Genomic DNA, 16,137 nt, shown 5'->3' with positions numbered 1-16,137 from the left:
GTGGCAAGAGAGCTCTATCCCATGATACGTCTACCACTAAGGATATTTTACATCAGGACTGTGGTCGATGCGAGCCGGGTGCGGAATTGGTATCGACCAGTCATCGCTGAGATTTGAACCAAGTTCACCTAATCGGAAGATGAACGCTCTAAACCATGATCCACCACGGCTTAAGAGAGCAGTATAAAGAATGTTTGTGAAACAGATTTGAAGGCTATAGCTATAGAATACGAGCTATTAAAATTATTTTTGAATAAGTCCGCTGTGGGCCAGGTTAATGGTTCTACAATTTCATAACCAACTGAAGAGAATGACAATGTGGTCAGCATTACACACCTTTACTTTGCCGCCAAGACAGTATCCAATGATCTAAAATTGGATGGATTTCAGAACCACCATTGGGGATCGAACCCTAGATCTTCACAATGAGAGTGAATTGCATTAGCCATTGAGTGTAATAGTTATAAGGCACATATAATAGTTATAAGGCCGTGCAGTTGAAAATTAAAACAACTTTGAAAATGAAAACAAGTGCTTTGTGATAGATCTTGAGAAAAGCAGTTCGACAACTTTTTGCGTTTAGACAAACACCATCAATGCTAAAATGGATTTTCAAAAAATTGATATAAAAAAATTCAAAATAAAAAGTAATATTTTTAAAAACCACGTTTTAGTAGTGGAGAATAATAATAAAGAAAAAAATTGAAAAACGAAAAAAGTGTGGCGCATGAAATACATAACAGTAATGTTATATTAGTGTGTGTATGTGTGCTCTTGAGAATATGTGTATGTATATCAGTAATTGTAATTGTATCTGAATGTGAATCTGGAATATGCTTTTGTATATGCATATGTATGTGGATGTATATGTGGCTGTGCATGTGCATGAGTAAGAAAATGTGTATATGTATGTGTATATGTACTGTTATGTATTTCATGCGCCCCACGTTTTTCGTTTTTCAATTTTTTTCTTAATTATTATTCTCCACTACTAAAACGCGGTTTTTAAAAATATTACTTTTTATTTTGAATTTTTTTATTTTGAATTTTTTTATTTTGAATTTTTTTTATTTTGAATTTTTTTATTTTAAACTATGATTTTTTTAATTTTTAATTTTTGTTTTATATTTTTAAAAAATTATTATTTTTTAATTATTATTCCTCACTACAAAAAACGTGGTTTTTAAAAATATATATTTTTATTTAGATTATTTTTCTTAGTCAAGAGTAGTCAAAACTACTACAAGACCACTACTAAAGTAATAGAACTTTTATTTTAAATTAGGGATACAATACCTTTACGACTTTCATTAGTTTTATGCTGATGACAACCGAAACAATCTGGAAATGAATGAGGAAAAACTGGATCCTACCACGTGATTTTTCAGCCAATAAAAATACTCCGACAACAAAAATATTTTCACCTGACACGTAATAATTTGAAATAATGGAATCGACAACAAAAGACAATCTCGAAAATAATTATTTCTTCAAATTTTAATTTTATTTTACTTTGCATGTCTTTTTTCTCTTCATTTTCATGCATTGTCATCCAATTCTGGATTGTGTGCTAAATTTGAAGTTTGTAGCTAGTCAGGAAGATAGTTTAAAATCGATTACAAAATTCCACCCGGACAGACATACATGAAGGCAAGTTTATATAAACGTGGTAATAATAATAAAATAGATATTTTTAAAGAAAAAAAATCTGTAATATATTGTTGCACATCTTAAAATCAGCAGGGCTAAATCAGGTTTATGATTTTGTGCACCCTAAAAAGGCAGAATAACAGCACACGATTGTCCATTATATCTTATCTGGTAAGTCCCAGAGAAGCAAAGATATGGTCATGAGACGCCTGTTTATTGTAGCATATGGTGCAGGTATCAAAGCACCTGGAACCACCTGAATATTTTAAAGATCTTAAATGACTTCTAAGAAAGCGAGTTAGGGTGGTCTGATTTAGTCGGCTGCATGCAATTGCCGGGCAGCCTCCAGGCCTATCACTCCTATACAAGTGATGTGCTGTGGGACATGCCAAGAGTTTTTAAGCCTAATCTTAAATTTAGCAGTATAGTAGTAATATGTAGTTTATCATGCAAAAATGCTAAATACATAAAAATCTCAATTTTGAATACTTTGTCGCTTACGTTGATTTTTGCATGAGATTGCTATTGAATGATTTTTGCTATCGCATGAGAGCATAAGTTGGTGTTTAAAATCGAATCATTTTAAGTAGCGATGGAATTCAAACCAATCATGAATCGGCATGCTGAAATTTAAAAAAAAACATAAAATGTGTGCACAAAAAATATAAAAAAACAAGTGTGTATATTAATGAAAGTCTAAATCAATAAAAAAAAGCTGCCCAACTTATAGCTTAGTTTGTTACCTTAAGCAACTTAAAGCTTTTCGTTGTTAATAATAGAAAATAAATTTCATCGGTTTTACGACAAAGTACACATTAGTGTTTAAAATAATATGGATTGTACCGTCATTTATGTCATTTAAATAATATCTTTTCAATAATGTATAGCGGTATAAATTGATATAGTAGTTCCTCATTTTTGATTAAAAGAATTTTGAATTGATTTTTCTGGAAATGAATAATTGATTTTTACGAGTTTATTTGATTATCAATTCTATTCTGAGTAATTCGATTGTCATATTACTAATATCCAATTTTTTAAGCATGGCTAAATTCGGACATGCAAACATGATTGCATGTAATGTAAACATTATTTCAGTTTTAATTGTAAGTTAAAATTGTTTGCAGCATTTTCAATTATAATCATGAATTATAATTACTTGTAATCACAATCACAGTTAAAATAATTGATTACTTATAATCTTAAGATTTTAGTCATCTTTGCATAGGTATTAAAAGTTATTTAGAAACTAACTCATCTGAATTTATGCTTCTTCAACGTTAACAAATACTCAGTATTTTTTAAATATTTTTTAAATATTTTCAAATATTCTTTCACCGATATCGCTCTATTGTTCAAGATTTATTCTTTTAAAGCGTGCTTCAAAGCCACGGAATAAGGAATTTTAGCATATAGTTTAAAATATACTTATCAACGTCATACCATATTAGATTTATTAAATGATATATTGCATGCAGCTTGAAAATATCCATTTTGACAGAAAATTGAACGTGCTTTCCTGTGGTTTAAGGATAGCCTTTATTTTTGCACTTAATTGCCTTCTGATTTTTATAATCCATTTCCTCTAAAATTCCTAAATGTTCACATTTAAATTTATTCTAAGTTTAATAAAAAAAATATTTGAGTTAAAAATTACTCATGTCAAGATATATTTTACTCGCAAACAGTAATATTTTCATTGTTAAATGGAAAAAAAGGAAAGTCATCGTCGGCAAGATCAAAATGATAATCTGTCTCGATAATATATTGCATTCATAAATTATTAAGTAATAGTTAAAAATCACGAATTCTTCTCATCTTTAAATCTCTGTTTTTGTCTTAAAGAAAATGTTTTTCCCATCTTGTTTAAATTTGAATAAAAACGACTGCGTCGTTGATTTTAACATAAAAATAAATTTCCTTGTTTTGATAGAAATAACTGAAAAACTACACTGGGTATTATTTTTTCTGTTATATGATATTTTTTTTCCACACTTCTTGGATACTTTCTTATTGCTGATTTCAAATCTTCTCTTGGTTTCTTTCTCCAAGCTACAATAATTTTTTTTTTTTTAAAATGACATTTTTGTTTACTTTTTTGTCGAAATATACAAATTTAAATATTATATATTACAGAGGGTCACAAAAATAATGCGACAAACATCTGGGAGAGTCAGGGCACATCATCAGGATTTAAACTGCATAATAACCCATGTCCGGAAAAGTCGTTTTACACCGAAAGGGGAACTATTTTTCGCGTGCTCCCGAACAAGTCATAATAGGTAAGCACCTCTAGAAGAGTACGACGATATTTACGGCCATGGGTTTCGTGTGCAGTTTTAATCTTGATGATGAGCTCTAAATCCCCTAGAAGTTTGATGCAACATTTACACAATCCGTTGTTACATATATAACGCTTTTAAACTTGTACATTTCGATACAAAATCGTCTAAAAATGTTCTTTTTTTAAAAAAAATCTGTAGATTTAGGAGCACAAGACAAATTGCAATCAGAATCAGGCAGGATCAAGTACTTGCATCAACGCTACAAAAAATTTGTTCCTCAGTGTTATTGCAAGACAGATTTTTAATTTAATAACTTTCTCAACATTTCCTTTTAAAACATTTTTTTACTTGTAAACAATTCAAACAATTCAAAAATATTATTAATATAATTAAATATTGAGCAATCACAACCAAAGTTTCCTTTGACGTACGAACTAAAATTTCGTTCCTATTTCTATTTGGCCAGGATCTTGTTTAAATGAACTTTCCGAATTCCGATTTAAACTGGTGGTAGTAAAAATACCATACCACACATTTCAAGCTATTCGGTTTTATCATAAAATAGATTGCATGGTGCGAGTAAGTTCAAAGATCAGAATAGTAAACACATTATGGATTGTATGCGTTCAAAGGAGAATTTTGAAATATTTGACTCTAACATCAAAATATTTAAGGTCTCTTTTGAACAAAAATAAAGCGATTACGGTTGCAGTGAGAGTACGCAGAACTCAAATGGCAAGTTTTATTTTAATCCTGAGGCAATATTGAAAATTAATTCCACTTTTAATTATTTTGTGATGGAAAAAGTAGGTCGAATCTTCCAAGAAAGATGAAGCAACTTCTTGATTAAAAGAACTTTCTCATATGTCACAAACCATAGCAGGTGAAATTTTCACGTTTTAGAACAGTAAGAGCGTGAAGATTATTATTAATCGCACTTTAACGAAATGATTCGTGGATTGCTTAAATCCACGAATGAAGTTTTTATTTTTTACATGATGTACTAGACATTATGTGTAATCTTTCCCTTAATATTTTTTGTTAACTAAAAAGCTTAATGCTTAATGGTGATTGCTAAACTTCATCATATGTCGAATCTATGATTACTTTTATTGTTTTTATTTCCTTTTCACACATTAACTGACGAAATTGTAATTTTAAACAGCTAGCAATTAATTCTCTTTTCAGCTAATGATTCCATAAGACTGTCCACTCAATAAGGGACAAAGCTAAATAAGTTACGTCACTGGTTATAGCCTCTCGACCCGGTAGAGTTATAAAATCTCAGAAAATTAAGCAAGTAAATTTTAATGAAATAAAATTTATGTAAGTGATTATTTATATCCATGATTACATTTAACAAGATAGTTGAAATCTTTTTTTTCATACTGAGATAGAGTTGTTAATAAATGAGTGATATTTTTAGCAGGAGAAAAACTTAGTAAAGTATTATTACCAGTAACTGCATACACTTTACTGTTCTTTTTACTATAATTTTTTGAAGCGTTTGTTTCGTAAAATATTAGCTGAGGTAAACAAAGCTCTAACATACATATATATAGTCTGTTTACACCCAGCAGCAGTTTTTTTATAAATAATGGACAGCATTTGTAATAATATATATATATATATATATATATATATATATATATATATATATATATATATATATATATATATATATATATATATATATATATATATATATATATATATATATATATATATATATATATATATATATATAAACATAAAAAGCTTCTATTAATCTTGTTATGTTAGTTTCTTCGCTATAAAACAACTCCTAATTTATTACTAATTAATTATTCAGGTCGAAATGCTTTCTCACACTTTTAAAAGCCACGTCCTGTTCTGCATACATTTAAATATAGACATTTTTCCCTATAATCTTCGTGGGAATCACTCGATCTTTTTCTTAAACTAATAGTAATTCCTAAGATTTCCCTTTTCCCCTCAAATATAAAAAAATAGAGGGAAATTCTTTTGCTACTTTCCCTGGGATAAAAACTTAAGCAAACAGTTTTGGAGTGCGAATTTGAGCTCCGCCTTTGATAGAAAATGTCTTGAATATACTATGTGAAGCTAATAAAATATTTCGTGCCTTCCAACTGCTATCTGCGTGGCCTAACAACACTCAACATGCCTGCTACACTTATATATATATATATATATATATATATATATATATATATATATATATATATATATATATATATATATATATATATATATATATATAATAATAATAAAGGCAAAACTTGCTTGACCTTGACCTACTAATGCGTTTGTGAACACGAGCAGGGCTCGTGAACCGTTTGGTGGCCATTAGGGACTAAACATTTTAGAGGTGACTATAATTCTAGCTTTTAAATTACAATGTGACATTTTTTTATGTCTTAATATTTATTAGAAAAGTTAATTCGGGAATTGAGTTCAAACGATATTCGACCCCTCCTGTTCATACCCGTATTTTCAACGATTATCGGGAAAAAAAATATTTTTCCGTATCTGAGGAAAGAGTTGTTCGAGAAACATAATGAATTTATGATGAAATCAGCGCAAATTAAATGGTTGTCATCAAAATGTTGTTATTAAAATGCGTGATTTGAAACTTTCTTGTCGTAATAATATCCAGTAAAATTATCGGTATTTCTGAAAAACAAGTAGAAATCTTTCACACTAACTTCTAAAAAAACCACATGGATTTACGATAAAATCTCCGCGAAATATGACTCGTCAAAAAATGATCACTTAAATGGGTAATTCGAAATTTCCGCATTACGTATTTATTTTGTATTAAAAAAATTGGAAAAACTCTTTCGAATAAATTTTATTTCAGTAAAATTATGATATGAGGAAGCATTTGTGAAGAAGCGTAGATTCACAGCAATTGTGTAAGTTTTGTGCAATTCTCGAGATTTTGGATTTTTCCTTCGAAATTCTTTGGGTCAGTTAACTCATAAGTTTTGACGAAGTTGAGTCCCGATTTATAAATTTACGTGAAAGAAACTGCTCTATCGAATCTTAAGCCATGATGGCTCTGGGGATTCAGCGTTTGCCTTGCAGTGAGGTGAACCGGGTACGAATCCCAGCTATGGCTTGTCAATACGAATTCCGAAACCGGCTAGCAAATTTCAAAGAGACCTATTACGTACATGTAAATAGTTTACTTTTCAACAACAACTCTCTCCTGAGAAGCTAGGCTATTATTATATTTCTACAAGTCATTTAAATTTAATGTTTTATTTTGTTTCAGAAATTTCACGTTTTGTGAAAATAACAAAAATAGTTAAACTGTTAAAGCTTGTAAGCGTTTCGTTGTCAAGTAGTACATCTAAGAGTAAAATAGCCGAGCAAAAACAAAGTTAATACAAGTCTACAGAGATTACGCCTCTAGTCAAGAATTGCGTGGTTGGTTAGCACATCCGCCTCTCAATGAGGTGGCCCAGGTTCGAATCTCAGCCGCGGCTGGTTGATACGAATCCTGAAACCGACTCGCACCGATCACAGTACTGATGTAAAACATCCTCAGTGGTGGGAGGATCACGAGTTAGAATCCCCTTGCCGTTCGGCTAACCGTGGGCGGTAATCGTGGTTTTTCTCACCATGTAACGCAAATACGGGTAAGTTCCATCGAAAAGTTCTCCACGAAGGCAAATTTCTCCCAATACTTGATACAGGAGTTCCCTCGTCTTCTCGATTGGGCTCAAAATTGCAAGGCTGCGGAGTTGAACGCTAGTAGTTGTAAACCTAAAATTGAATCGACTGTATAATTCGGTACTATTCATGTGGGTATTATTTAAATTTTTTAATTACATGAAAATAGGAGAAACTATTTAAAAAATTAAAAAACACACTCAAAGCAATACACAAACTCTTTGTAAATAATATGTCATTTCTACAATTCCCCCGATTAAGATTAATGTAATAATAGTTTAGTTTTTGAGAACTTAAAATGTCTTTGTGCGAAGATATTAAAAAGTTCCTCTTTGATTAAACTTATAAATATTTTAGTTTTAGTGTTTACTCCATTGAAAAAAAAATTTTTTGTCTGAAAAGAATAAATAATATAAGTAAGTAGAAAATTTATTTTAATTTAAATTCAGCTTTATTTAAGTTAGTTATTTTAATTTAAGATCAATTAACTTTTTTTAATTAATTATTTTTTTTAAAACAAGTAATTGCATTAAAACTTGAATCTTATAAATTATAATTACTATTTAAAAATTTTGCTCTCTTGTAATAATTTGTCGGAACAATGATTTCAAAATCATTTTCACTTACATCTCTTTCTAGCAAATTTGCTAATAACTTAACGGGAATTTCTTTAGCTGCCACATAAATATTCATTATATTGTAGAAAAATAAACTGTTGCCAGTTTATTCAAATAAATTTTTTTTGTTTAGATTAGAAATTTGCACGCATTATTTGAAAAGGATTTGAAAGTCAATGGATTTAGGCAAACAAATAATGTCTGTTGTTTTCTTCAATTAATTTAATCAATCTTTCTATATTTTATTTTATTTTATGACCGCCATTAAACAGCCGAATCAATTTGGGATTTTCAACTCAGTAGTCTTATAATTTTGAACCCAATCAGGAAGACAAGAGAACTCCTGGATCAAGTATTGTGGACGAAGTTTGCCATTCTTTCTATATTTCTTGATTCCCTGGTCTCTTGTTTTATTCATATGTATGCTGATTCCCTTGTCCCTGTCATTAGCTCCCCACAACCTCTTCATAGTGCAAGGAAATGCATTTTACCATGATTTGCCCCATTCAACCAAAGTGGTTTTTCCTGTTTTGTTTTTCATGTTTATTTTTATTCTTTCTTGGCTACTCAGGTTTTTACAGCCTTGTTGCTCACCTTTATTTTCTATTTCTTTTAGCAACTTTACGTTTTTCATTTAATATTGCTTTTGCTTTTTCCAATTCACGCCTGGAAAATTTTGAAAATGAGTGCCTATTTTTGAGTGCTTGAAACATGTTGACTATTGTTTCCTATTTGCATATTTTTGAAGCGAATGAGGTTTTTTAATCAAGTAACACCTTAATACTTCAGTTTCTTAGGATTATTTATTTACAACCTTTCTATGTTTATTTATAGCTGTAAGGAAATCAGCTTTTGCAGTTTTCAAATTAAAAAATGTTGTTTAGTTAAGGTATTTGCTTACATTATTTGAAAAGTGTTTGAAAATCAATAAGAAATAATAAAATGCTGTACTTCAAATTAACTATTTTAATAACTCTATCTACATTTCATTTACTTAATATCTTTCTATTTTTGTTTTCGAAACTAAATTAATCCAGAGTCTGACATATAAAGTAGTACTAAGAATAAAACATTACCTTTCAAATCACCACATTATTTTAAAATCGTGGTTAGGATTAACACCTGCTTTTGCCTAGCGAATAGGGGTTGCGTTTTAATATAATTTACTCTCCCGTAAGACTCTGAAGGGATTTATAATTCTGCACCACGCCTAATAGTACAAAAGATAAAAGCATTTTTAGGTCACTGAGATGAAGACCGACCCTTGCCATTAGTTTCAATCAATAGTTTGGTGTAAATCACGTGATTCATCAATTTTCAAAGGTCTGATGATCACGGCCCATAAACGAGCAGTTTAAAATTTTAGTAATAATCAGTAGTTTATATTGTTAACATTGCTGTTTAAGTGGGAGGAAAAATAATTGAACTATGTTCCTAAAATATATGCCTCCTTACAGAGGATAGCCATTCAGGATTGAGTCATGATATACAGAATAAACTAAAACTTATTTCACTTTTTCTTATCATAAATTTAAGGAACTAAAAAATTTATGTCTAAGCTAATAATTTTGAATAAGTAATTTAACTTTCATTTTTTGCTAAACAACTCACTCTGTAACTTTTTTTTTCTGATCTTAATGATTGTTTGTAAATTTTTGTTAAAAGATTAATACTTAGTTCACCGTTATTAAGCCTTTGCTTGATAAATGAGTGAAGTTTAAATTTGAAAATTTTGGATATTCACCATCTGTCTTAAAGAAACAAACAAACAAATCCTACAGGAAGTCTTGCCGTCCTTCTCTGACGTCATAGCAGAAGGCGACAGTTCCCCCCCCCCCCAGCCTTTTCTTTTTAATGCATTACTTCATTGAATTCGGCAACTTGATGGGTCTTGAGTGATTATTATAAACAACAGATAAGTGCTTCGACGCACAATACACCCAAAAGCAGAACAACTGCAGCCACTTGCAAATTAATTTTTCACCATCGAAAACGAATAATTATATTAAAAATTAAGTCAAAAGATGATGGAGAAAAAATAATAGAAATCAATACAAGCGAATCTTCTACCGGAAGTTGAAACAATCTCTACAAATACTGCCCCCTACCTATGAGGTCGGGAAACAAGGGCGAGATTAAATCCCAGTGATAGCTGGTCGATACGAATTCCGCATCCAGCTCGCACCGACCACAGTTCTGACGTAAAGTATCCTCAGTGGTAGACGGATCATAGGTTCGAGTCCCATTGCCGTCAGGCTAACCGTGGGAGGTCTTCGTGGCTTTTCGCTCTATGTAACGCAAATGCGGCTTAGTTCCATCAAAAAGTCCTCCACTAAGGCAAATTTCTCCATTCCATGAGTTCCATTTTTTTTGCATTGAGTTCAAAATTACAAGGTACGGAGTTGGACATTGGCAGTTGTGAACCCAAAATTGGGTCTGCTGTTCAACGACGGTTATAAAATAAAATACATAATAAATATTTATACATAATAAATATATGTTCAAAATAGATATTTCAGTAATTATCCAAAGATCTTGTCAATTTTTACAATTGTTCAATATTTGAAGTGGGGTTCCAGCGAAGAAAAAATTATGTTTTTACGATTCACGACAAATTGTAGATGTTTTAGACTTAGATAATAAAATTTTGGTTTTGAAATTTTATGCAAATTAAGTTTTTTAAAAATAATCTAGACTGAATTATAATGACAGCTCACAGATTGAATACATGGTATTTACTAAAAAGCGTTAAAAATAATATACTTCCGCAACAATTTAGGAATATTTTTATTGAAGCAAAATATTAATTTTTAGCATTATTTATGGCAACTACTATATCAAAATCGTTTGATATATTTTCCTCAAAATACCATCATAAAAAGTTATAAATATGTCAGTAATTTAAACATAAACGCTGTAAAAAAGGGTTTTTCAAGACTGAGGAAAAATGTGTCAAAATAGATCTGAAATAAATTTGAAAATCCTATGTATTCAAAATTAAAACAACACATGCTCATTTTTGAGGAAAATATACAGTCACCATTTCACTTGCGAGACTAGACTATGCATTTTGCTCAAAAATGAGCTTATGCTGTTTCAAATTTGAATACATAAGGTTTTAAAATTCATCTATGATTTGTTTCGAAGCTATTTTGATAGATTTTTGCACAATTTTGAGAGACCTTTTTATACAATTATCACCTCGAATTACCAATTATTTACTTTAACCCCTTAACGATCGGTTAATTTTCAAGAAAACGGTCATAAAAGTGCCTATTTTTTTATCCCTTAAAATTGATTGGTGCTGACATCTGGTATAAAATAAACTAACTATCTATAAGTACCTTAGAAATATCCTGGTACTGACATCTGGTGTGTAAAATTAGAAATAAAATGCTTTTCGGGCAAAAGAAATGATTTCGTTTTATTCTTATTGGCTCGTTACTACTGAACACTCCAGCCCGGAAATGTCACGGGAGCGAGAAATAGAGGGCGAAACCTCACCCCGTCATTTTCACGGGAGCGAGAAGGAAGAGTTCAGAATAATGTGCAATGAGCATGCGCTGTGTATTCTTTCTAATCATGATCTTTCTGAAGCACTTTAAGAACTAGCGAACTTTTCATGCTTTTTCAATCCAACATTAACGAGATGGTAATATTTTTTTTTATAAATAAAGCTACATATGACTTAGAAATTTGAATGTGCGTCATTTATCATCTATTTCTTTAAAAAAAATATATCACAGTGATCTTAATCTATTACTATTAAAAGTTTTATCAATCATATTAATTATGCATTTTATTTTGCAGAGGAACAAGAGAGGGTTCAGAAAAAAGTATTCACTAATTGGACGAATCATTATCTAGCACAAGTAAGAGATGAGTGTGTGTTACTATTTTTTTTCTTTATTTTCAATGTATTCGTTTTTGAAATATAATTTATATTACTATTATTAATAGCATGATCCTCCTATGAGAGTCGATGATTTGATCGAAGACCTGAGAGATGGTGCCAAGCTTATAGCTCTTATAGAACATCTATCTGGCGAACGTCTGGTAAGCTTTGATTTAAACTTTGAAGTCGATATTTTATATGGAAATACAATTGTAAATAGGGTACTCGCACTTCAAGAAAAAGAATATCACGGCTCCGTGCCTGCCTATGTGTAAAAAAATGTATAATGGAAGAATTGAAACTTTGCGAAAGAATCTTTGTGAAAGAATATAGAATGTGTCACTTAAAGGAATTAATTCTTGGCGGGCTTAGCTTACTCGAAATAGAATGGATAGAACAGTTGCTAACGTAAACAAATGCCACGTTTCAACAACCAATCAGGATCTAGAAAACCACACTGCGTCTTTTGCGGGTATCCCATTACTGCTTAAAATAAGCAAAGTAATTTGCTAAAAAAACTTTATTTGCTTCAAAATTTTATTTCATAACCAAATTAATATTTTCATGTAACTATTAAATAAATCAAATAGTTTTAATTTGTTGACTGTAATTTAAATTTAAATTTCAGTCTTCAAAAATGAGTTTACGAATTGATTTATTTAATTAAATATTAATTATAGAACTTTGACGATTTGATTTCGACGATGTAATTAAAGAAGTAGTCTACATAATTTTTAGAAAATCTGAGGAAAGTAGGTCAGTTTATATGCTCTAAAGCTAAAATTTCGTTAATGTTTAAAATAGAAGGTTGGTTGCAAATCGCTATGACCTAAAGTATACCTTTTTTTGTTTTGAAAATTACAAAGTAATATTTTTAACTGATGTTGTAAAAGAAAGTAGCTCCAGAAAAAAGTTTTTCACTAGATTTTATTTATGTATTTTTATGTCTACTTGATGTTAATAGAAAAGTTATCATACTAAACATTTTTGAAATTTCCATAATAGGACTTGCATAGCAATCTAAAGAGGCAAATCGATGCAATTTCTTTTAGAAAAAATAAGTTTTGTCGTATATGTTAGCGATAATTAGTATACAATTTGATTATGTATAAATTTTTCTAAAAATTAAAAAAACTTTTTAGGGAAAATTTAAATTTTTTTCAATATTAAAAACTTTTTCATTTAATAGCTGATTTTTTGCATTCGTAGTTTTATTGAAAAATTATGAAAAACACTAAAAAATTAAAAACTCCAAATTAACTTGTCTTAATTTCTTTTTTTATTTTTAAGCATAAGAAATAATATTTGAATTTGTTTACTATTTCAGCACTCTGAAAAAGGCCGAAGATTAAGACGGCCACATTTTTTAAGTAATGTCAATCAAGTTCTGCAATTTCTGGAAAGAAAAAGGGTAAGTTTAAATATCATAATTTTAGTTAAATGTTGATCACATTTAAATGTAAATCATTGTATCATGGACCCCCTGATGTTAATTTTACTTTTCGTGTCTTTCGCCATATCTCCAGAAATGTTTAGATGAATTGAAACTTTTTTGCCCTCAACTATAAAGTTTGTTTATCCACAGATAATTCCATGCAAAAAATATATTTTAGTGAGTATTTATTATATTTCATTATTTTATTTTATACTACTCGAAAAATATTTTTAATGTAAGGTATACAATCTTTACCTCATTTTAAAGAATTTATTCTTACATGGCAAAATGGTTAAATTACAAATTACGAAAAAATACGAATTTTTCAAAATATGATTTCTCAGAGACTATTCGACCGATTTCGATCAAATTTTGTCATTTAAAATTATATTTTTTAAAATGATATAAGAACTGTATACTTTACAATTCAAAACTTTCTCGACTAGTATGAAGTAAAATAATAAAAAATAATAAATACTCACTAAAAATAATTTTTGCATGGAACTATCTTCGGATGAACGAATTTTATAATTGTGTGCTTTTTGCACACAATTAGAAATTTGGTGCAATTGATAAAATTGGTGGTTTCAATTCTCTTAATAGTTCTCGAGATATAAAATTAACATTAAGGAGTCCAAAATTTGTTCCGATCTCCTGACTGAACTACGGAAGCCGTATTCCCCAAATTTAAGCTACCCCCTATATTTTGGGTGTCAGAAATGGGAATCCGTCGAAATAAGGGTATGCTTATTCAGAGAAAGTACGTTTTTGTGTCTGATTTCGTAGTTTAAAATATCATCTGCACTAATTAATTAGCATATTTTATGTTACCCCTCGAACCGTTAAGATTGAGATCTAGAACGTGATCCGATCATTAGGTCAAAAGTTACTGAGTTTGAACCGTTTATTTTTTTGTACACTGTACATTGATACTTAGGAAAGGTGGAATTAATCCTTGTACAGTATAAGTCTGTAATTGACTAACAGAAAAGAAGATTAATTTACTCTTTGTTCTTTACCGTGTTTTCTCAATTCAATTTAATAATTTTGATTGGAAACAAGTATAGAGATGTTTTAAAATATAGTCCCGGAAGAAATATATATATATATATATATATATATATATATATATATATATATATATATATATATATATATATATATATATATATATATATATATATATATATATATATATATATATATATATATATATATATATATATATATATATATATATATATATATATATATATATATATATATATATATATATATATATATATATATATATATATATATATATATATATATATATATATATATATATATATATATATATATATATATATATATATATATATATATATATATATATATATATATATATATATAAAAATAAATAAATAAATAAAATAAACTGGATTTCTGCTTCCGTGTCCAAGATTAATTTAATTTTAATAGATTTTAGTTGTAAGGATAGCTTGCTTTTTTAAAGATTATTAGCTGTGATTAAGGACAATTTATCTATTTTTAGATAAAACTTGTAAACATCAATTCTACAGACATAGTTGATGGGAAGCCTGCTATTACACTTGGTTTGATATGGACAATAATTTTACATTTCCAGGTATGTATTGTTTTATTTTCAACAGAATTTATAATATTTAATTGTTACAGTATATTTTAAATGTAATACTTTTTTTATAAAGTTATTGTTACTAGAGGAGACAGTTTTTTTTAATATTCATTATTAAATACTTTTATGATTATTTAAGCCGGATTTCATCTCTATATTTCATTCTATTAGACTTGAATTCATCATACAATCATTATGGATACACATGATATCTAGAACATTTCTGATAAAAAAAAATTTATGTCAGTAAAAGAAATTATTTTAATATCATTTCAGAATAAGAATTTGAATTTTATTCGAAAGACTAAGGTCAATATAATGATTAGCCACATTTTTAGGTTGTTTATGGGGAGCACTTTTGGTGAAAAATCTTTCAACTTTCTTGTAGGTTATTTTTGTTCACTGTTCTTCAATTTGGGGATAATTCCTAGATCTTGTATGTTTGTATATCGAAAAAAATATTAAGGAACTCTTGAATCTCAAAATCTTACCTTACTGAAAAATTTAGCTTATCACTCTATAGACCTAAATCTTTTATTTGTATTAAATAAAAAATTCAAAGGAATTGAAGTGGTAAAATATTACTTGATTAAAAATTTCATTCTCTTCAGAAATATAAAAATTGAAAATAACAGTGCCCATTTTTCAAGGAAGGTGGTGAGTAAATCTCAACATTAGTTCCTCACCACCTCTGGGGTAAAGAAGAGGGACAAATCAGGGTAAAATTCATTTCTACTTGCAAGAGGGAGAGGTGGAGAGGGATTATTGTCGCTAACAAGAGAATCAGCATTCATATAATTAAAACAAGATTCCAGGACATTCAAGATGGCAGGAAATTGTATTCAGGCCCAAGATTCCTACAATGTGCAGCAATTGATGATTTCTCGTATTCTTGATAAGGGACTTCTCTAATGTTTCTCTTGAAAATAAAAAGACGT

At 29.1% G+C, this 16,137-nt stretch overlaps 1 protein-coding gene across 1 annotated transcript in view; it reads left to right on the top strand.

Annotated features, from left to right (window-relative positions):
* The window catches only part of LOC107446265 (Muscle-specific protein 300 kDa), a 306,758-nt gene that overhangs the window by 77,779 nt on the left and 212,842 nt on the right, over positions 1-16,137 (top strand). Inside the window, 4 exon segments of the mRNA XM_087154058.1 lie at positions 12,041-12,102; positions 12,191-12,286; positions 13,453-13,536; positions 15,098-15,190. Of these exon segments, the coding sequence (XP_087010184.1) occupies positions 12,041-12,102; positions 12,191-12,286; positions 13,453-13,536; positions 15,098-15,190 (335 nt within the window).

This window comes from Parasteatoda tepidariorum, chromosome 10 (assembly GCF_982258835.1).
Source record: "Parasteatoda tepidariorum strain Cologne lab strain chromosome 10, Ptep-v5.0, whole genome shotgun sequence".
Lineage (NCBI taxonomy): Eukaryota > Metazoa > Arthropoda > Arachnida > Araneae > Theridiidae > Parasteatoda > Parasteatoda tepidariorum.
This window is presented reverse-complemented; position numbering and strand designations above follow the sequence as displayed.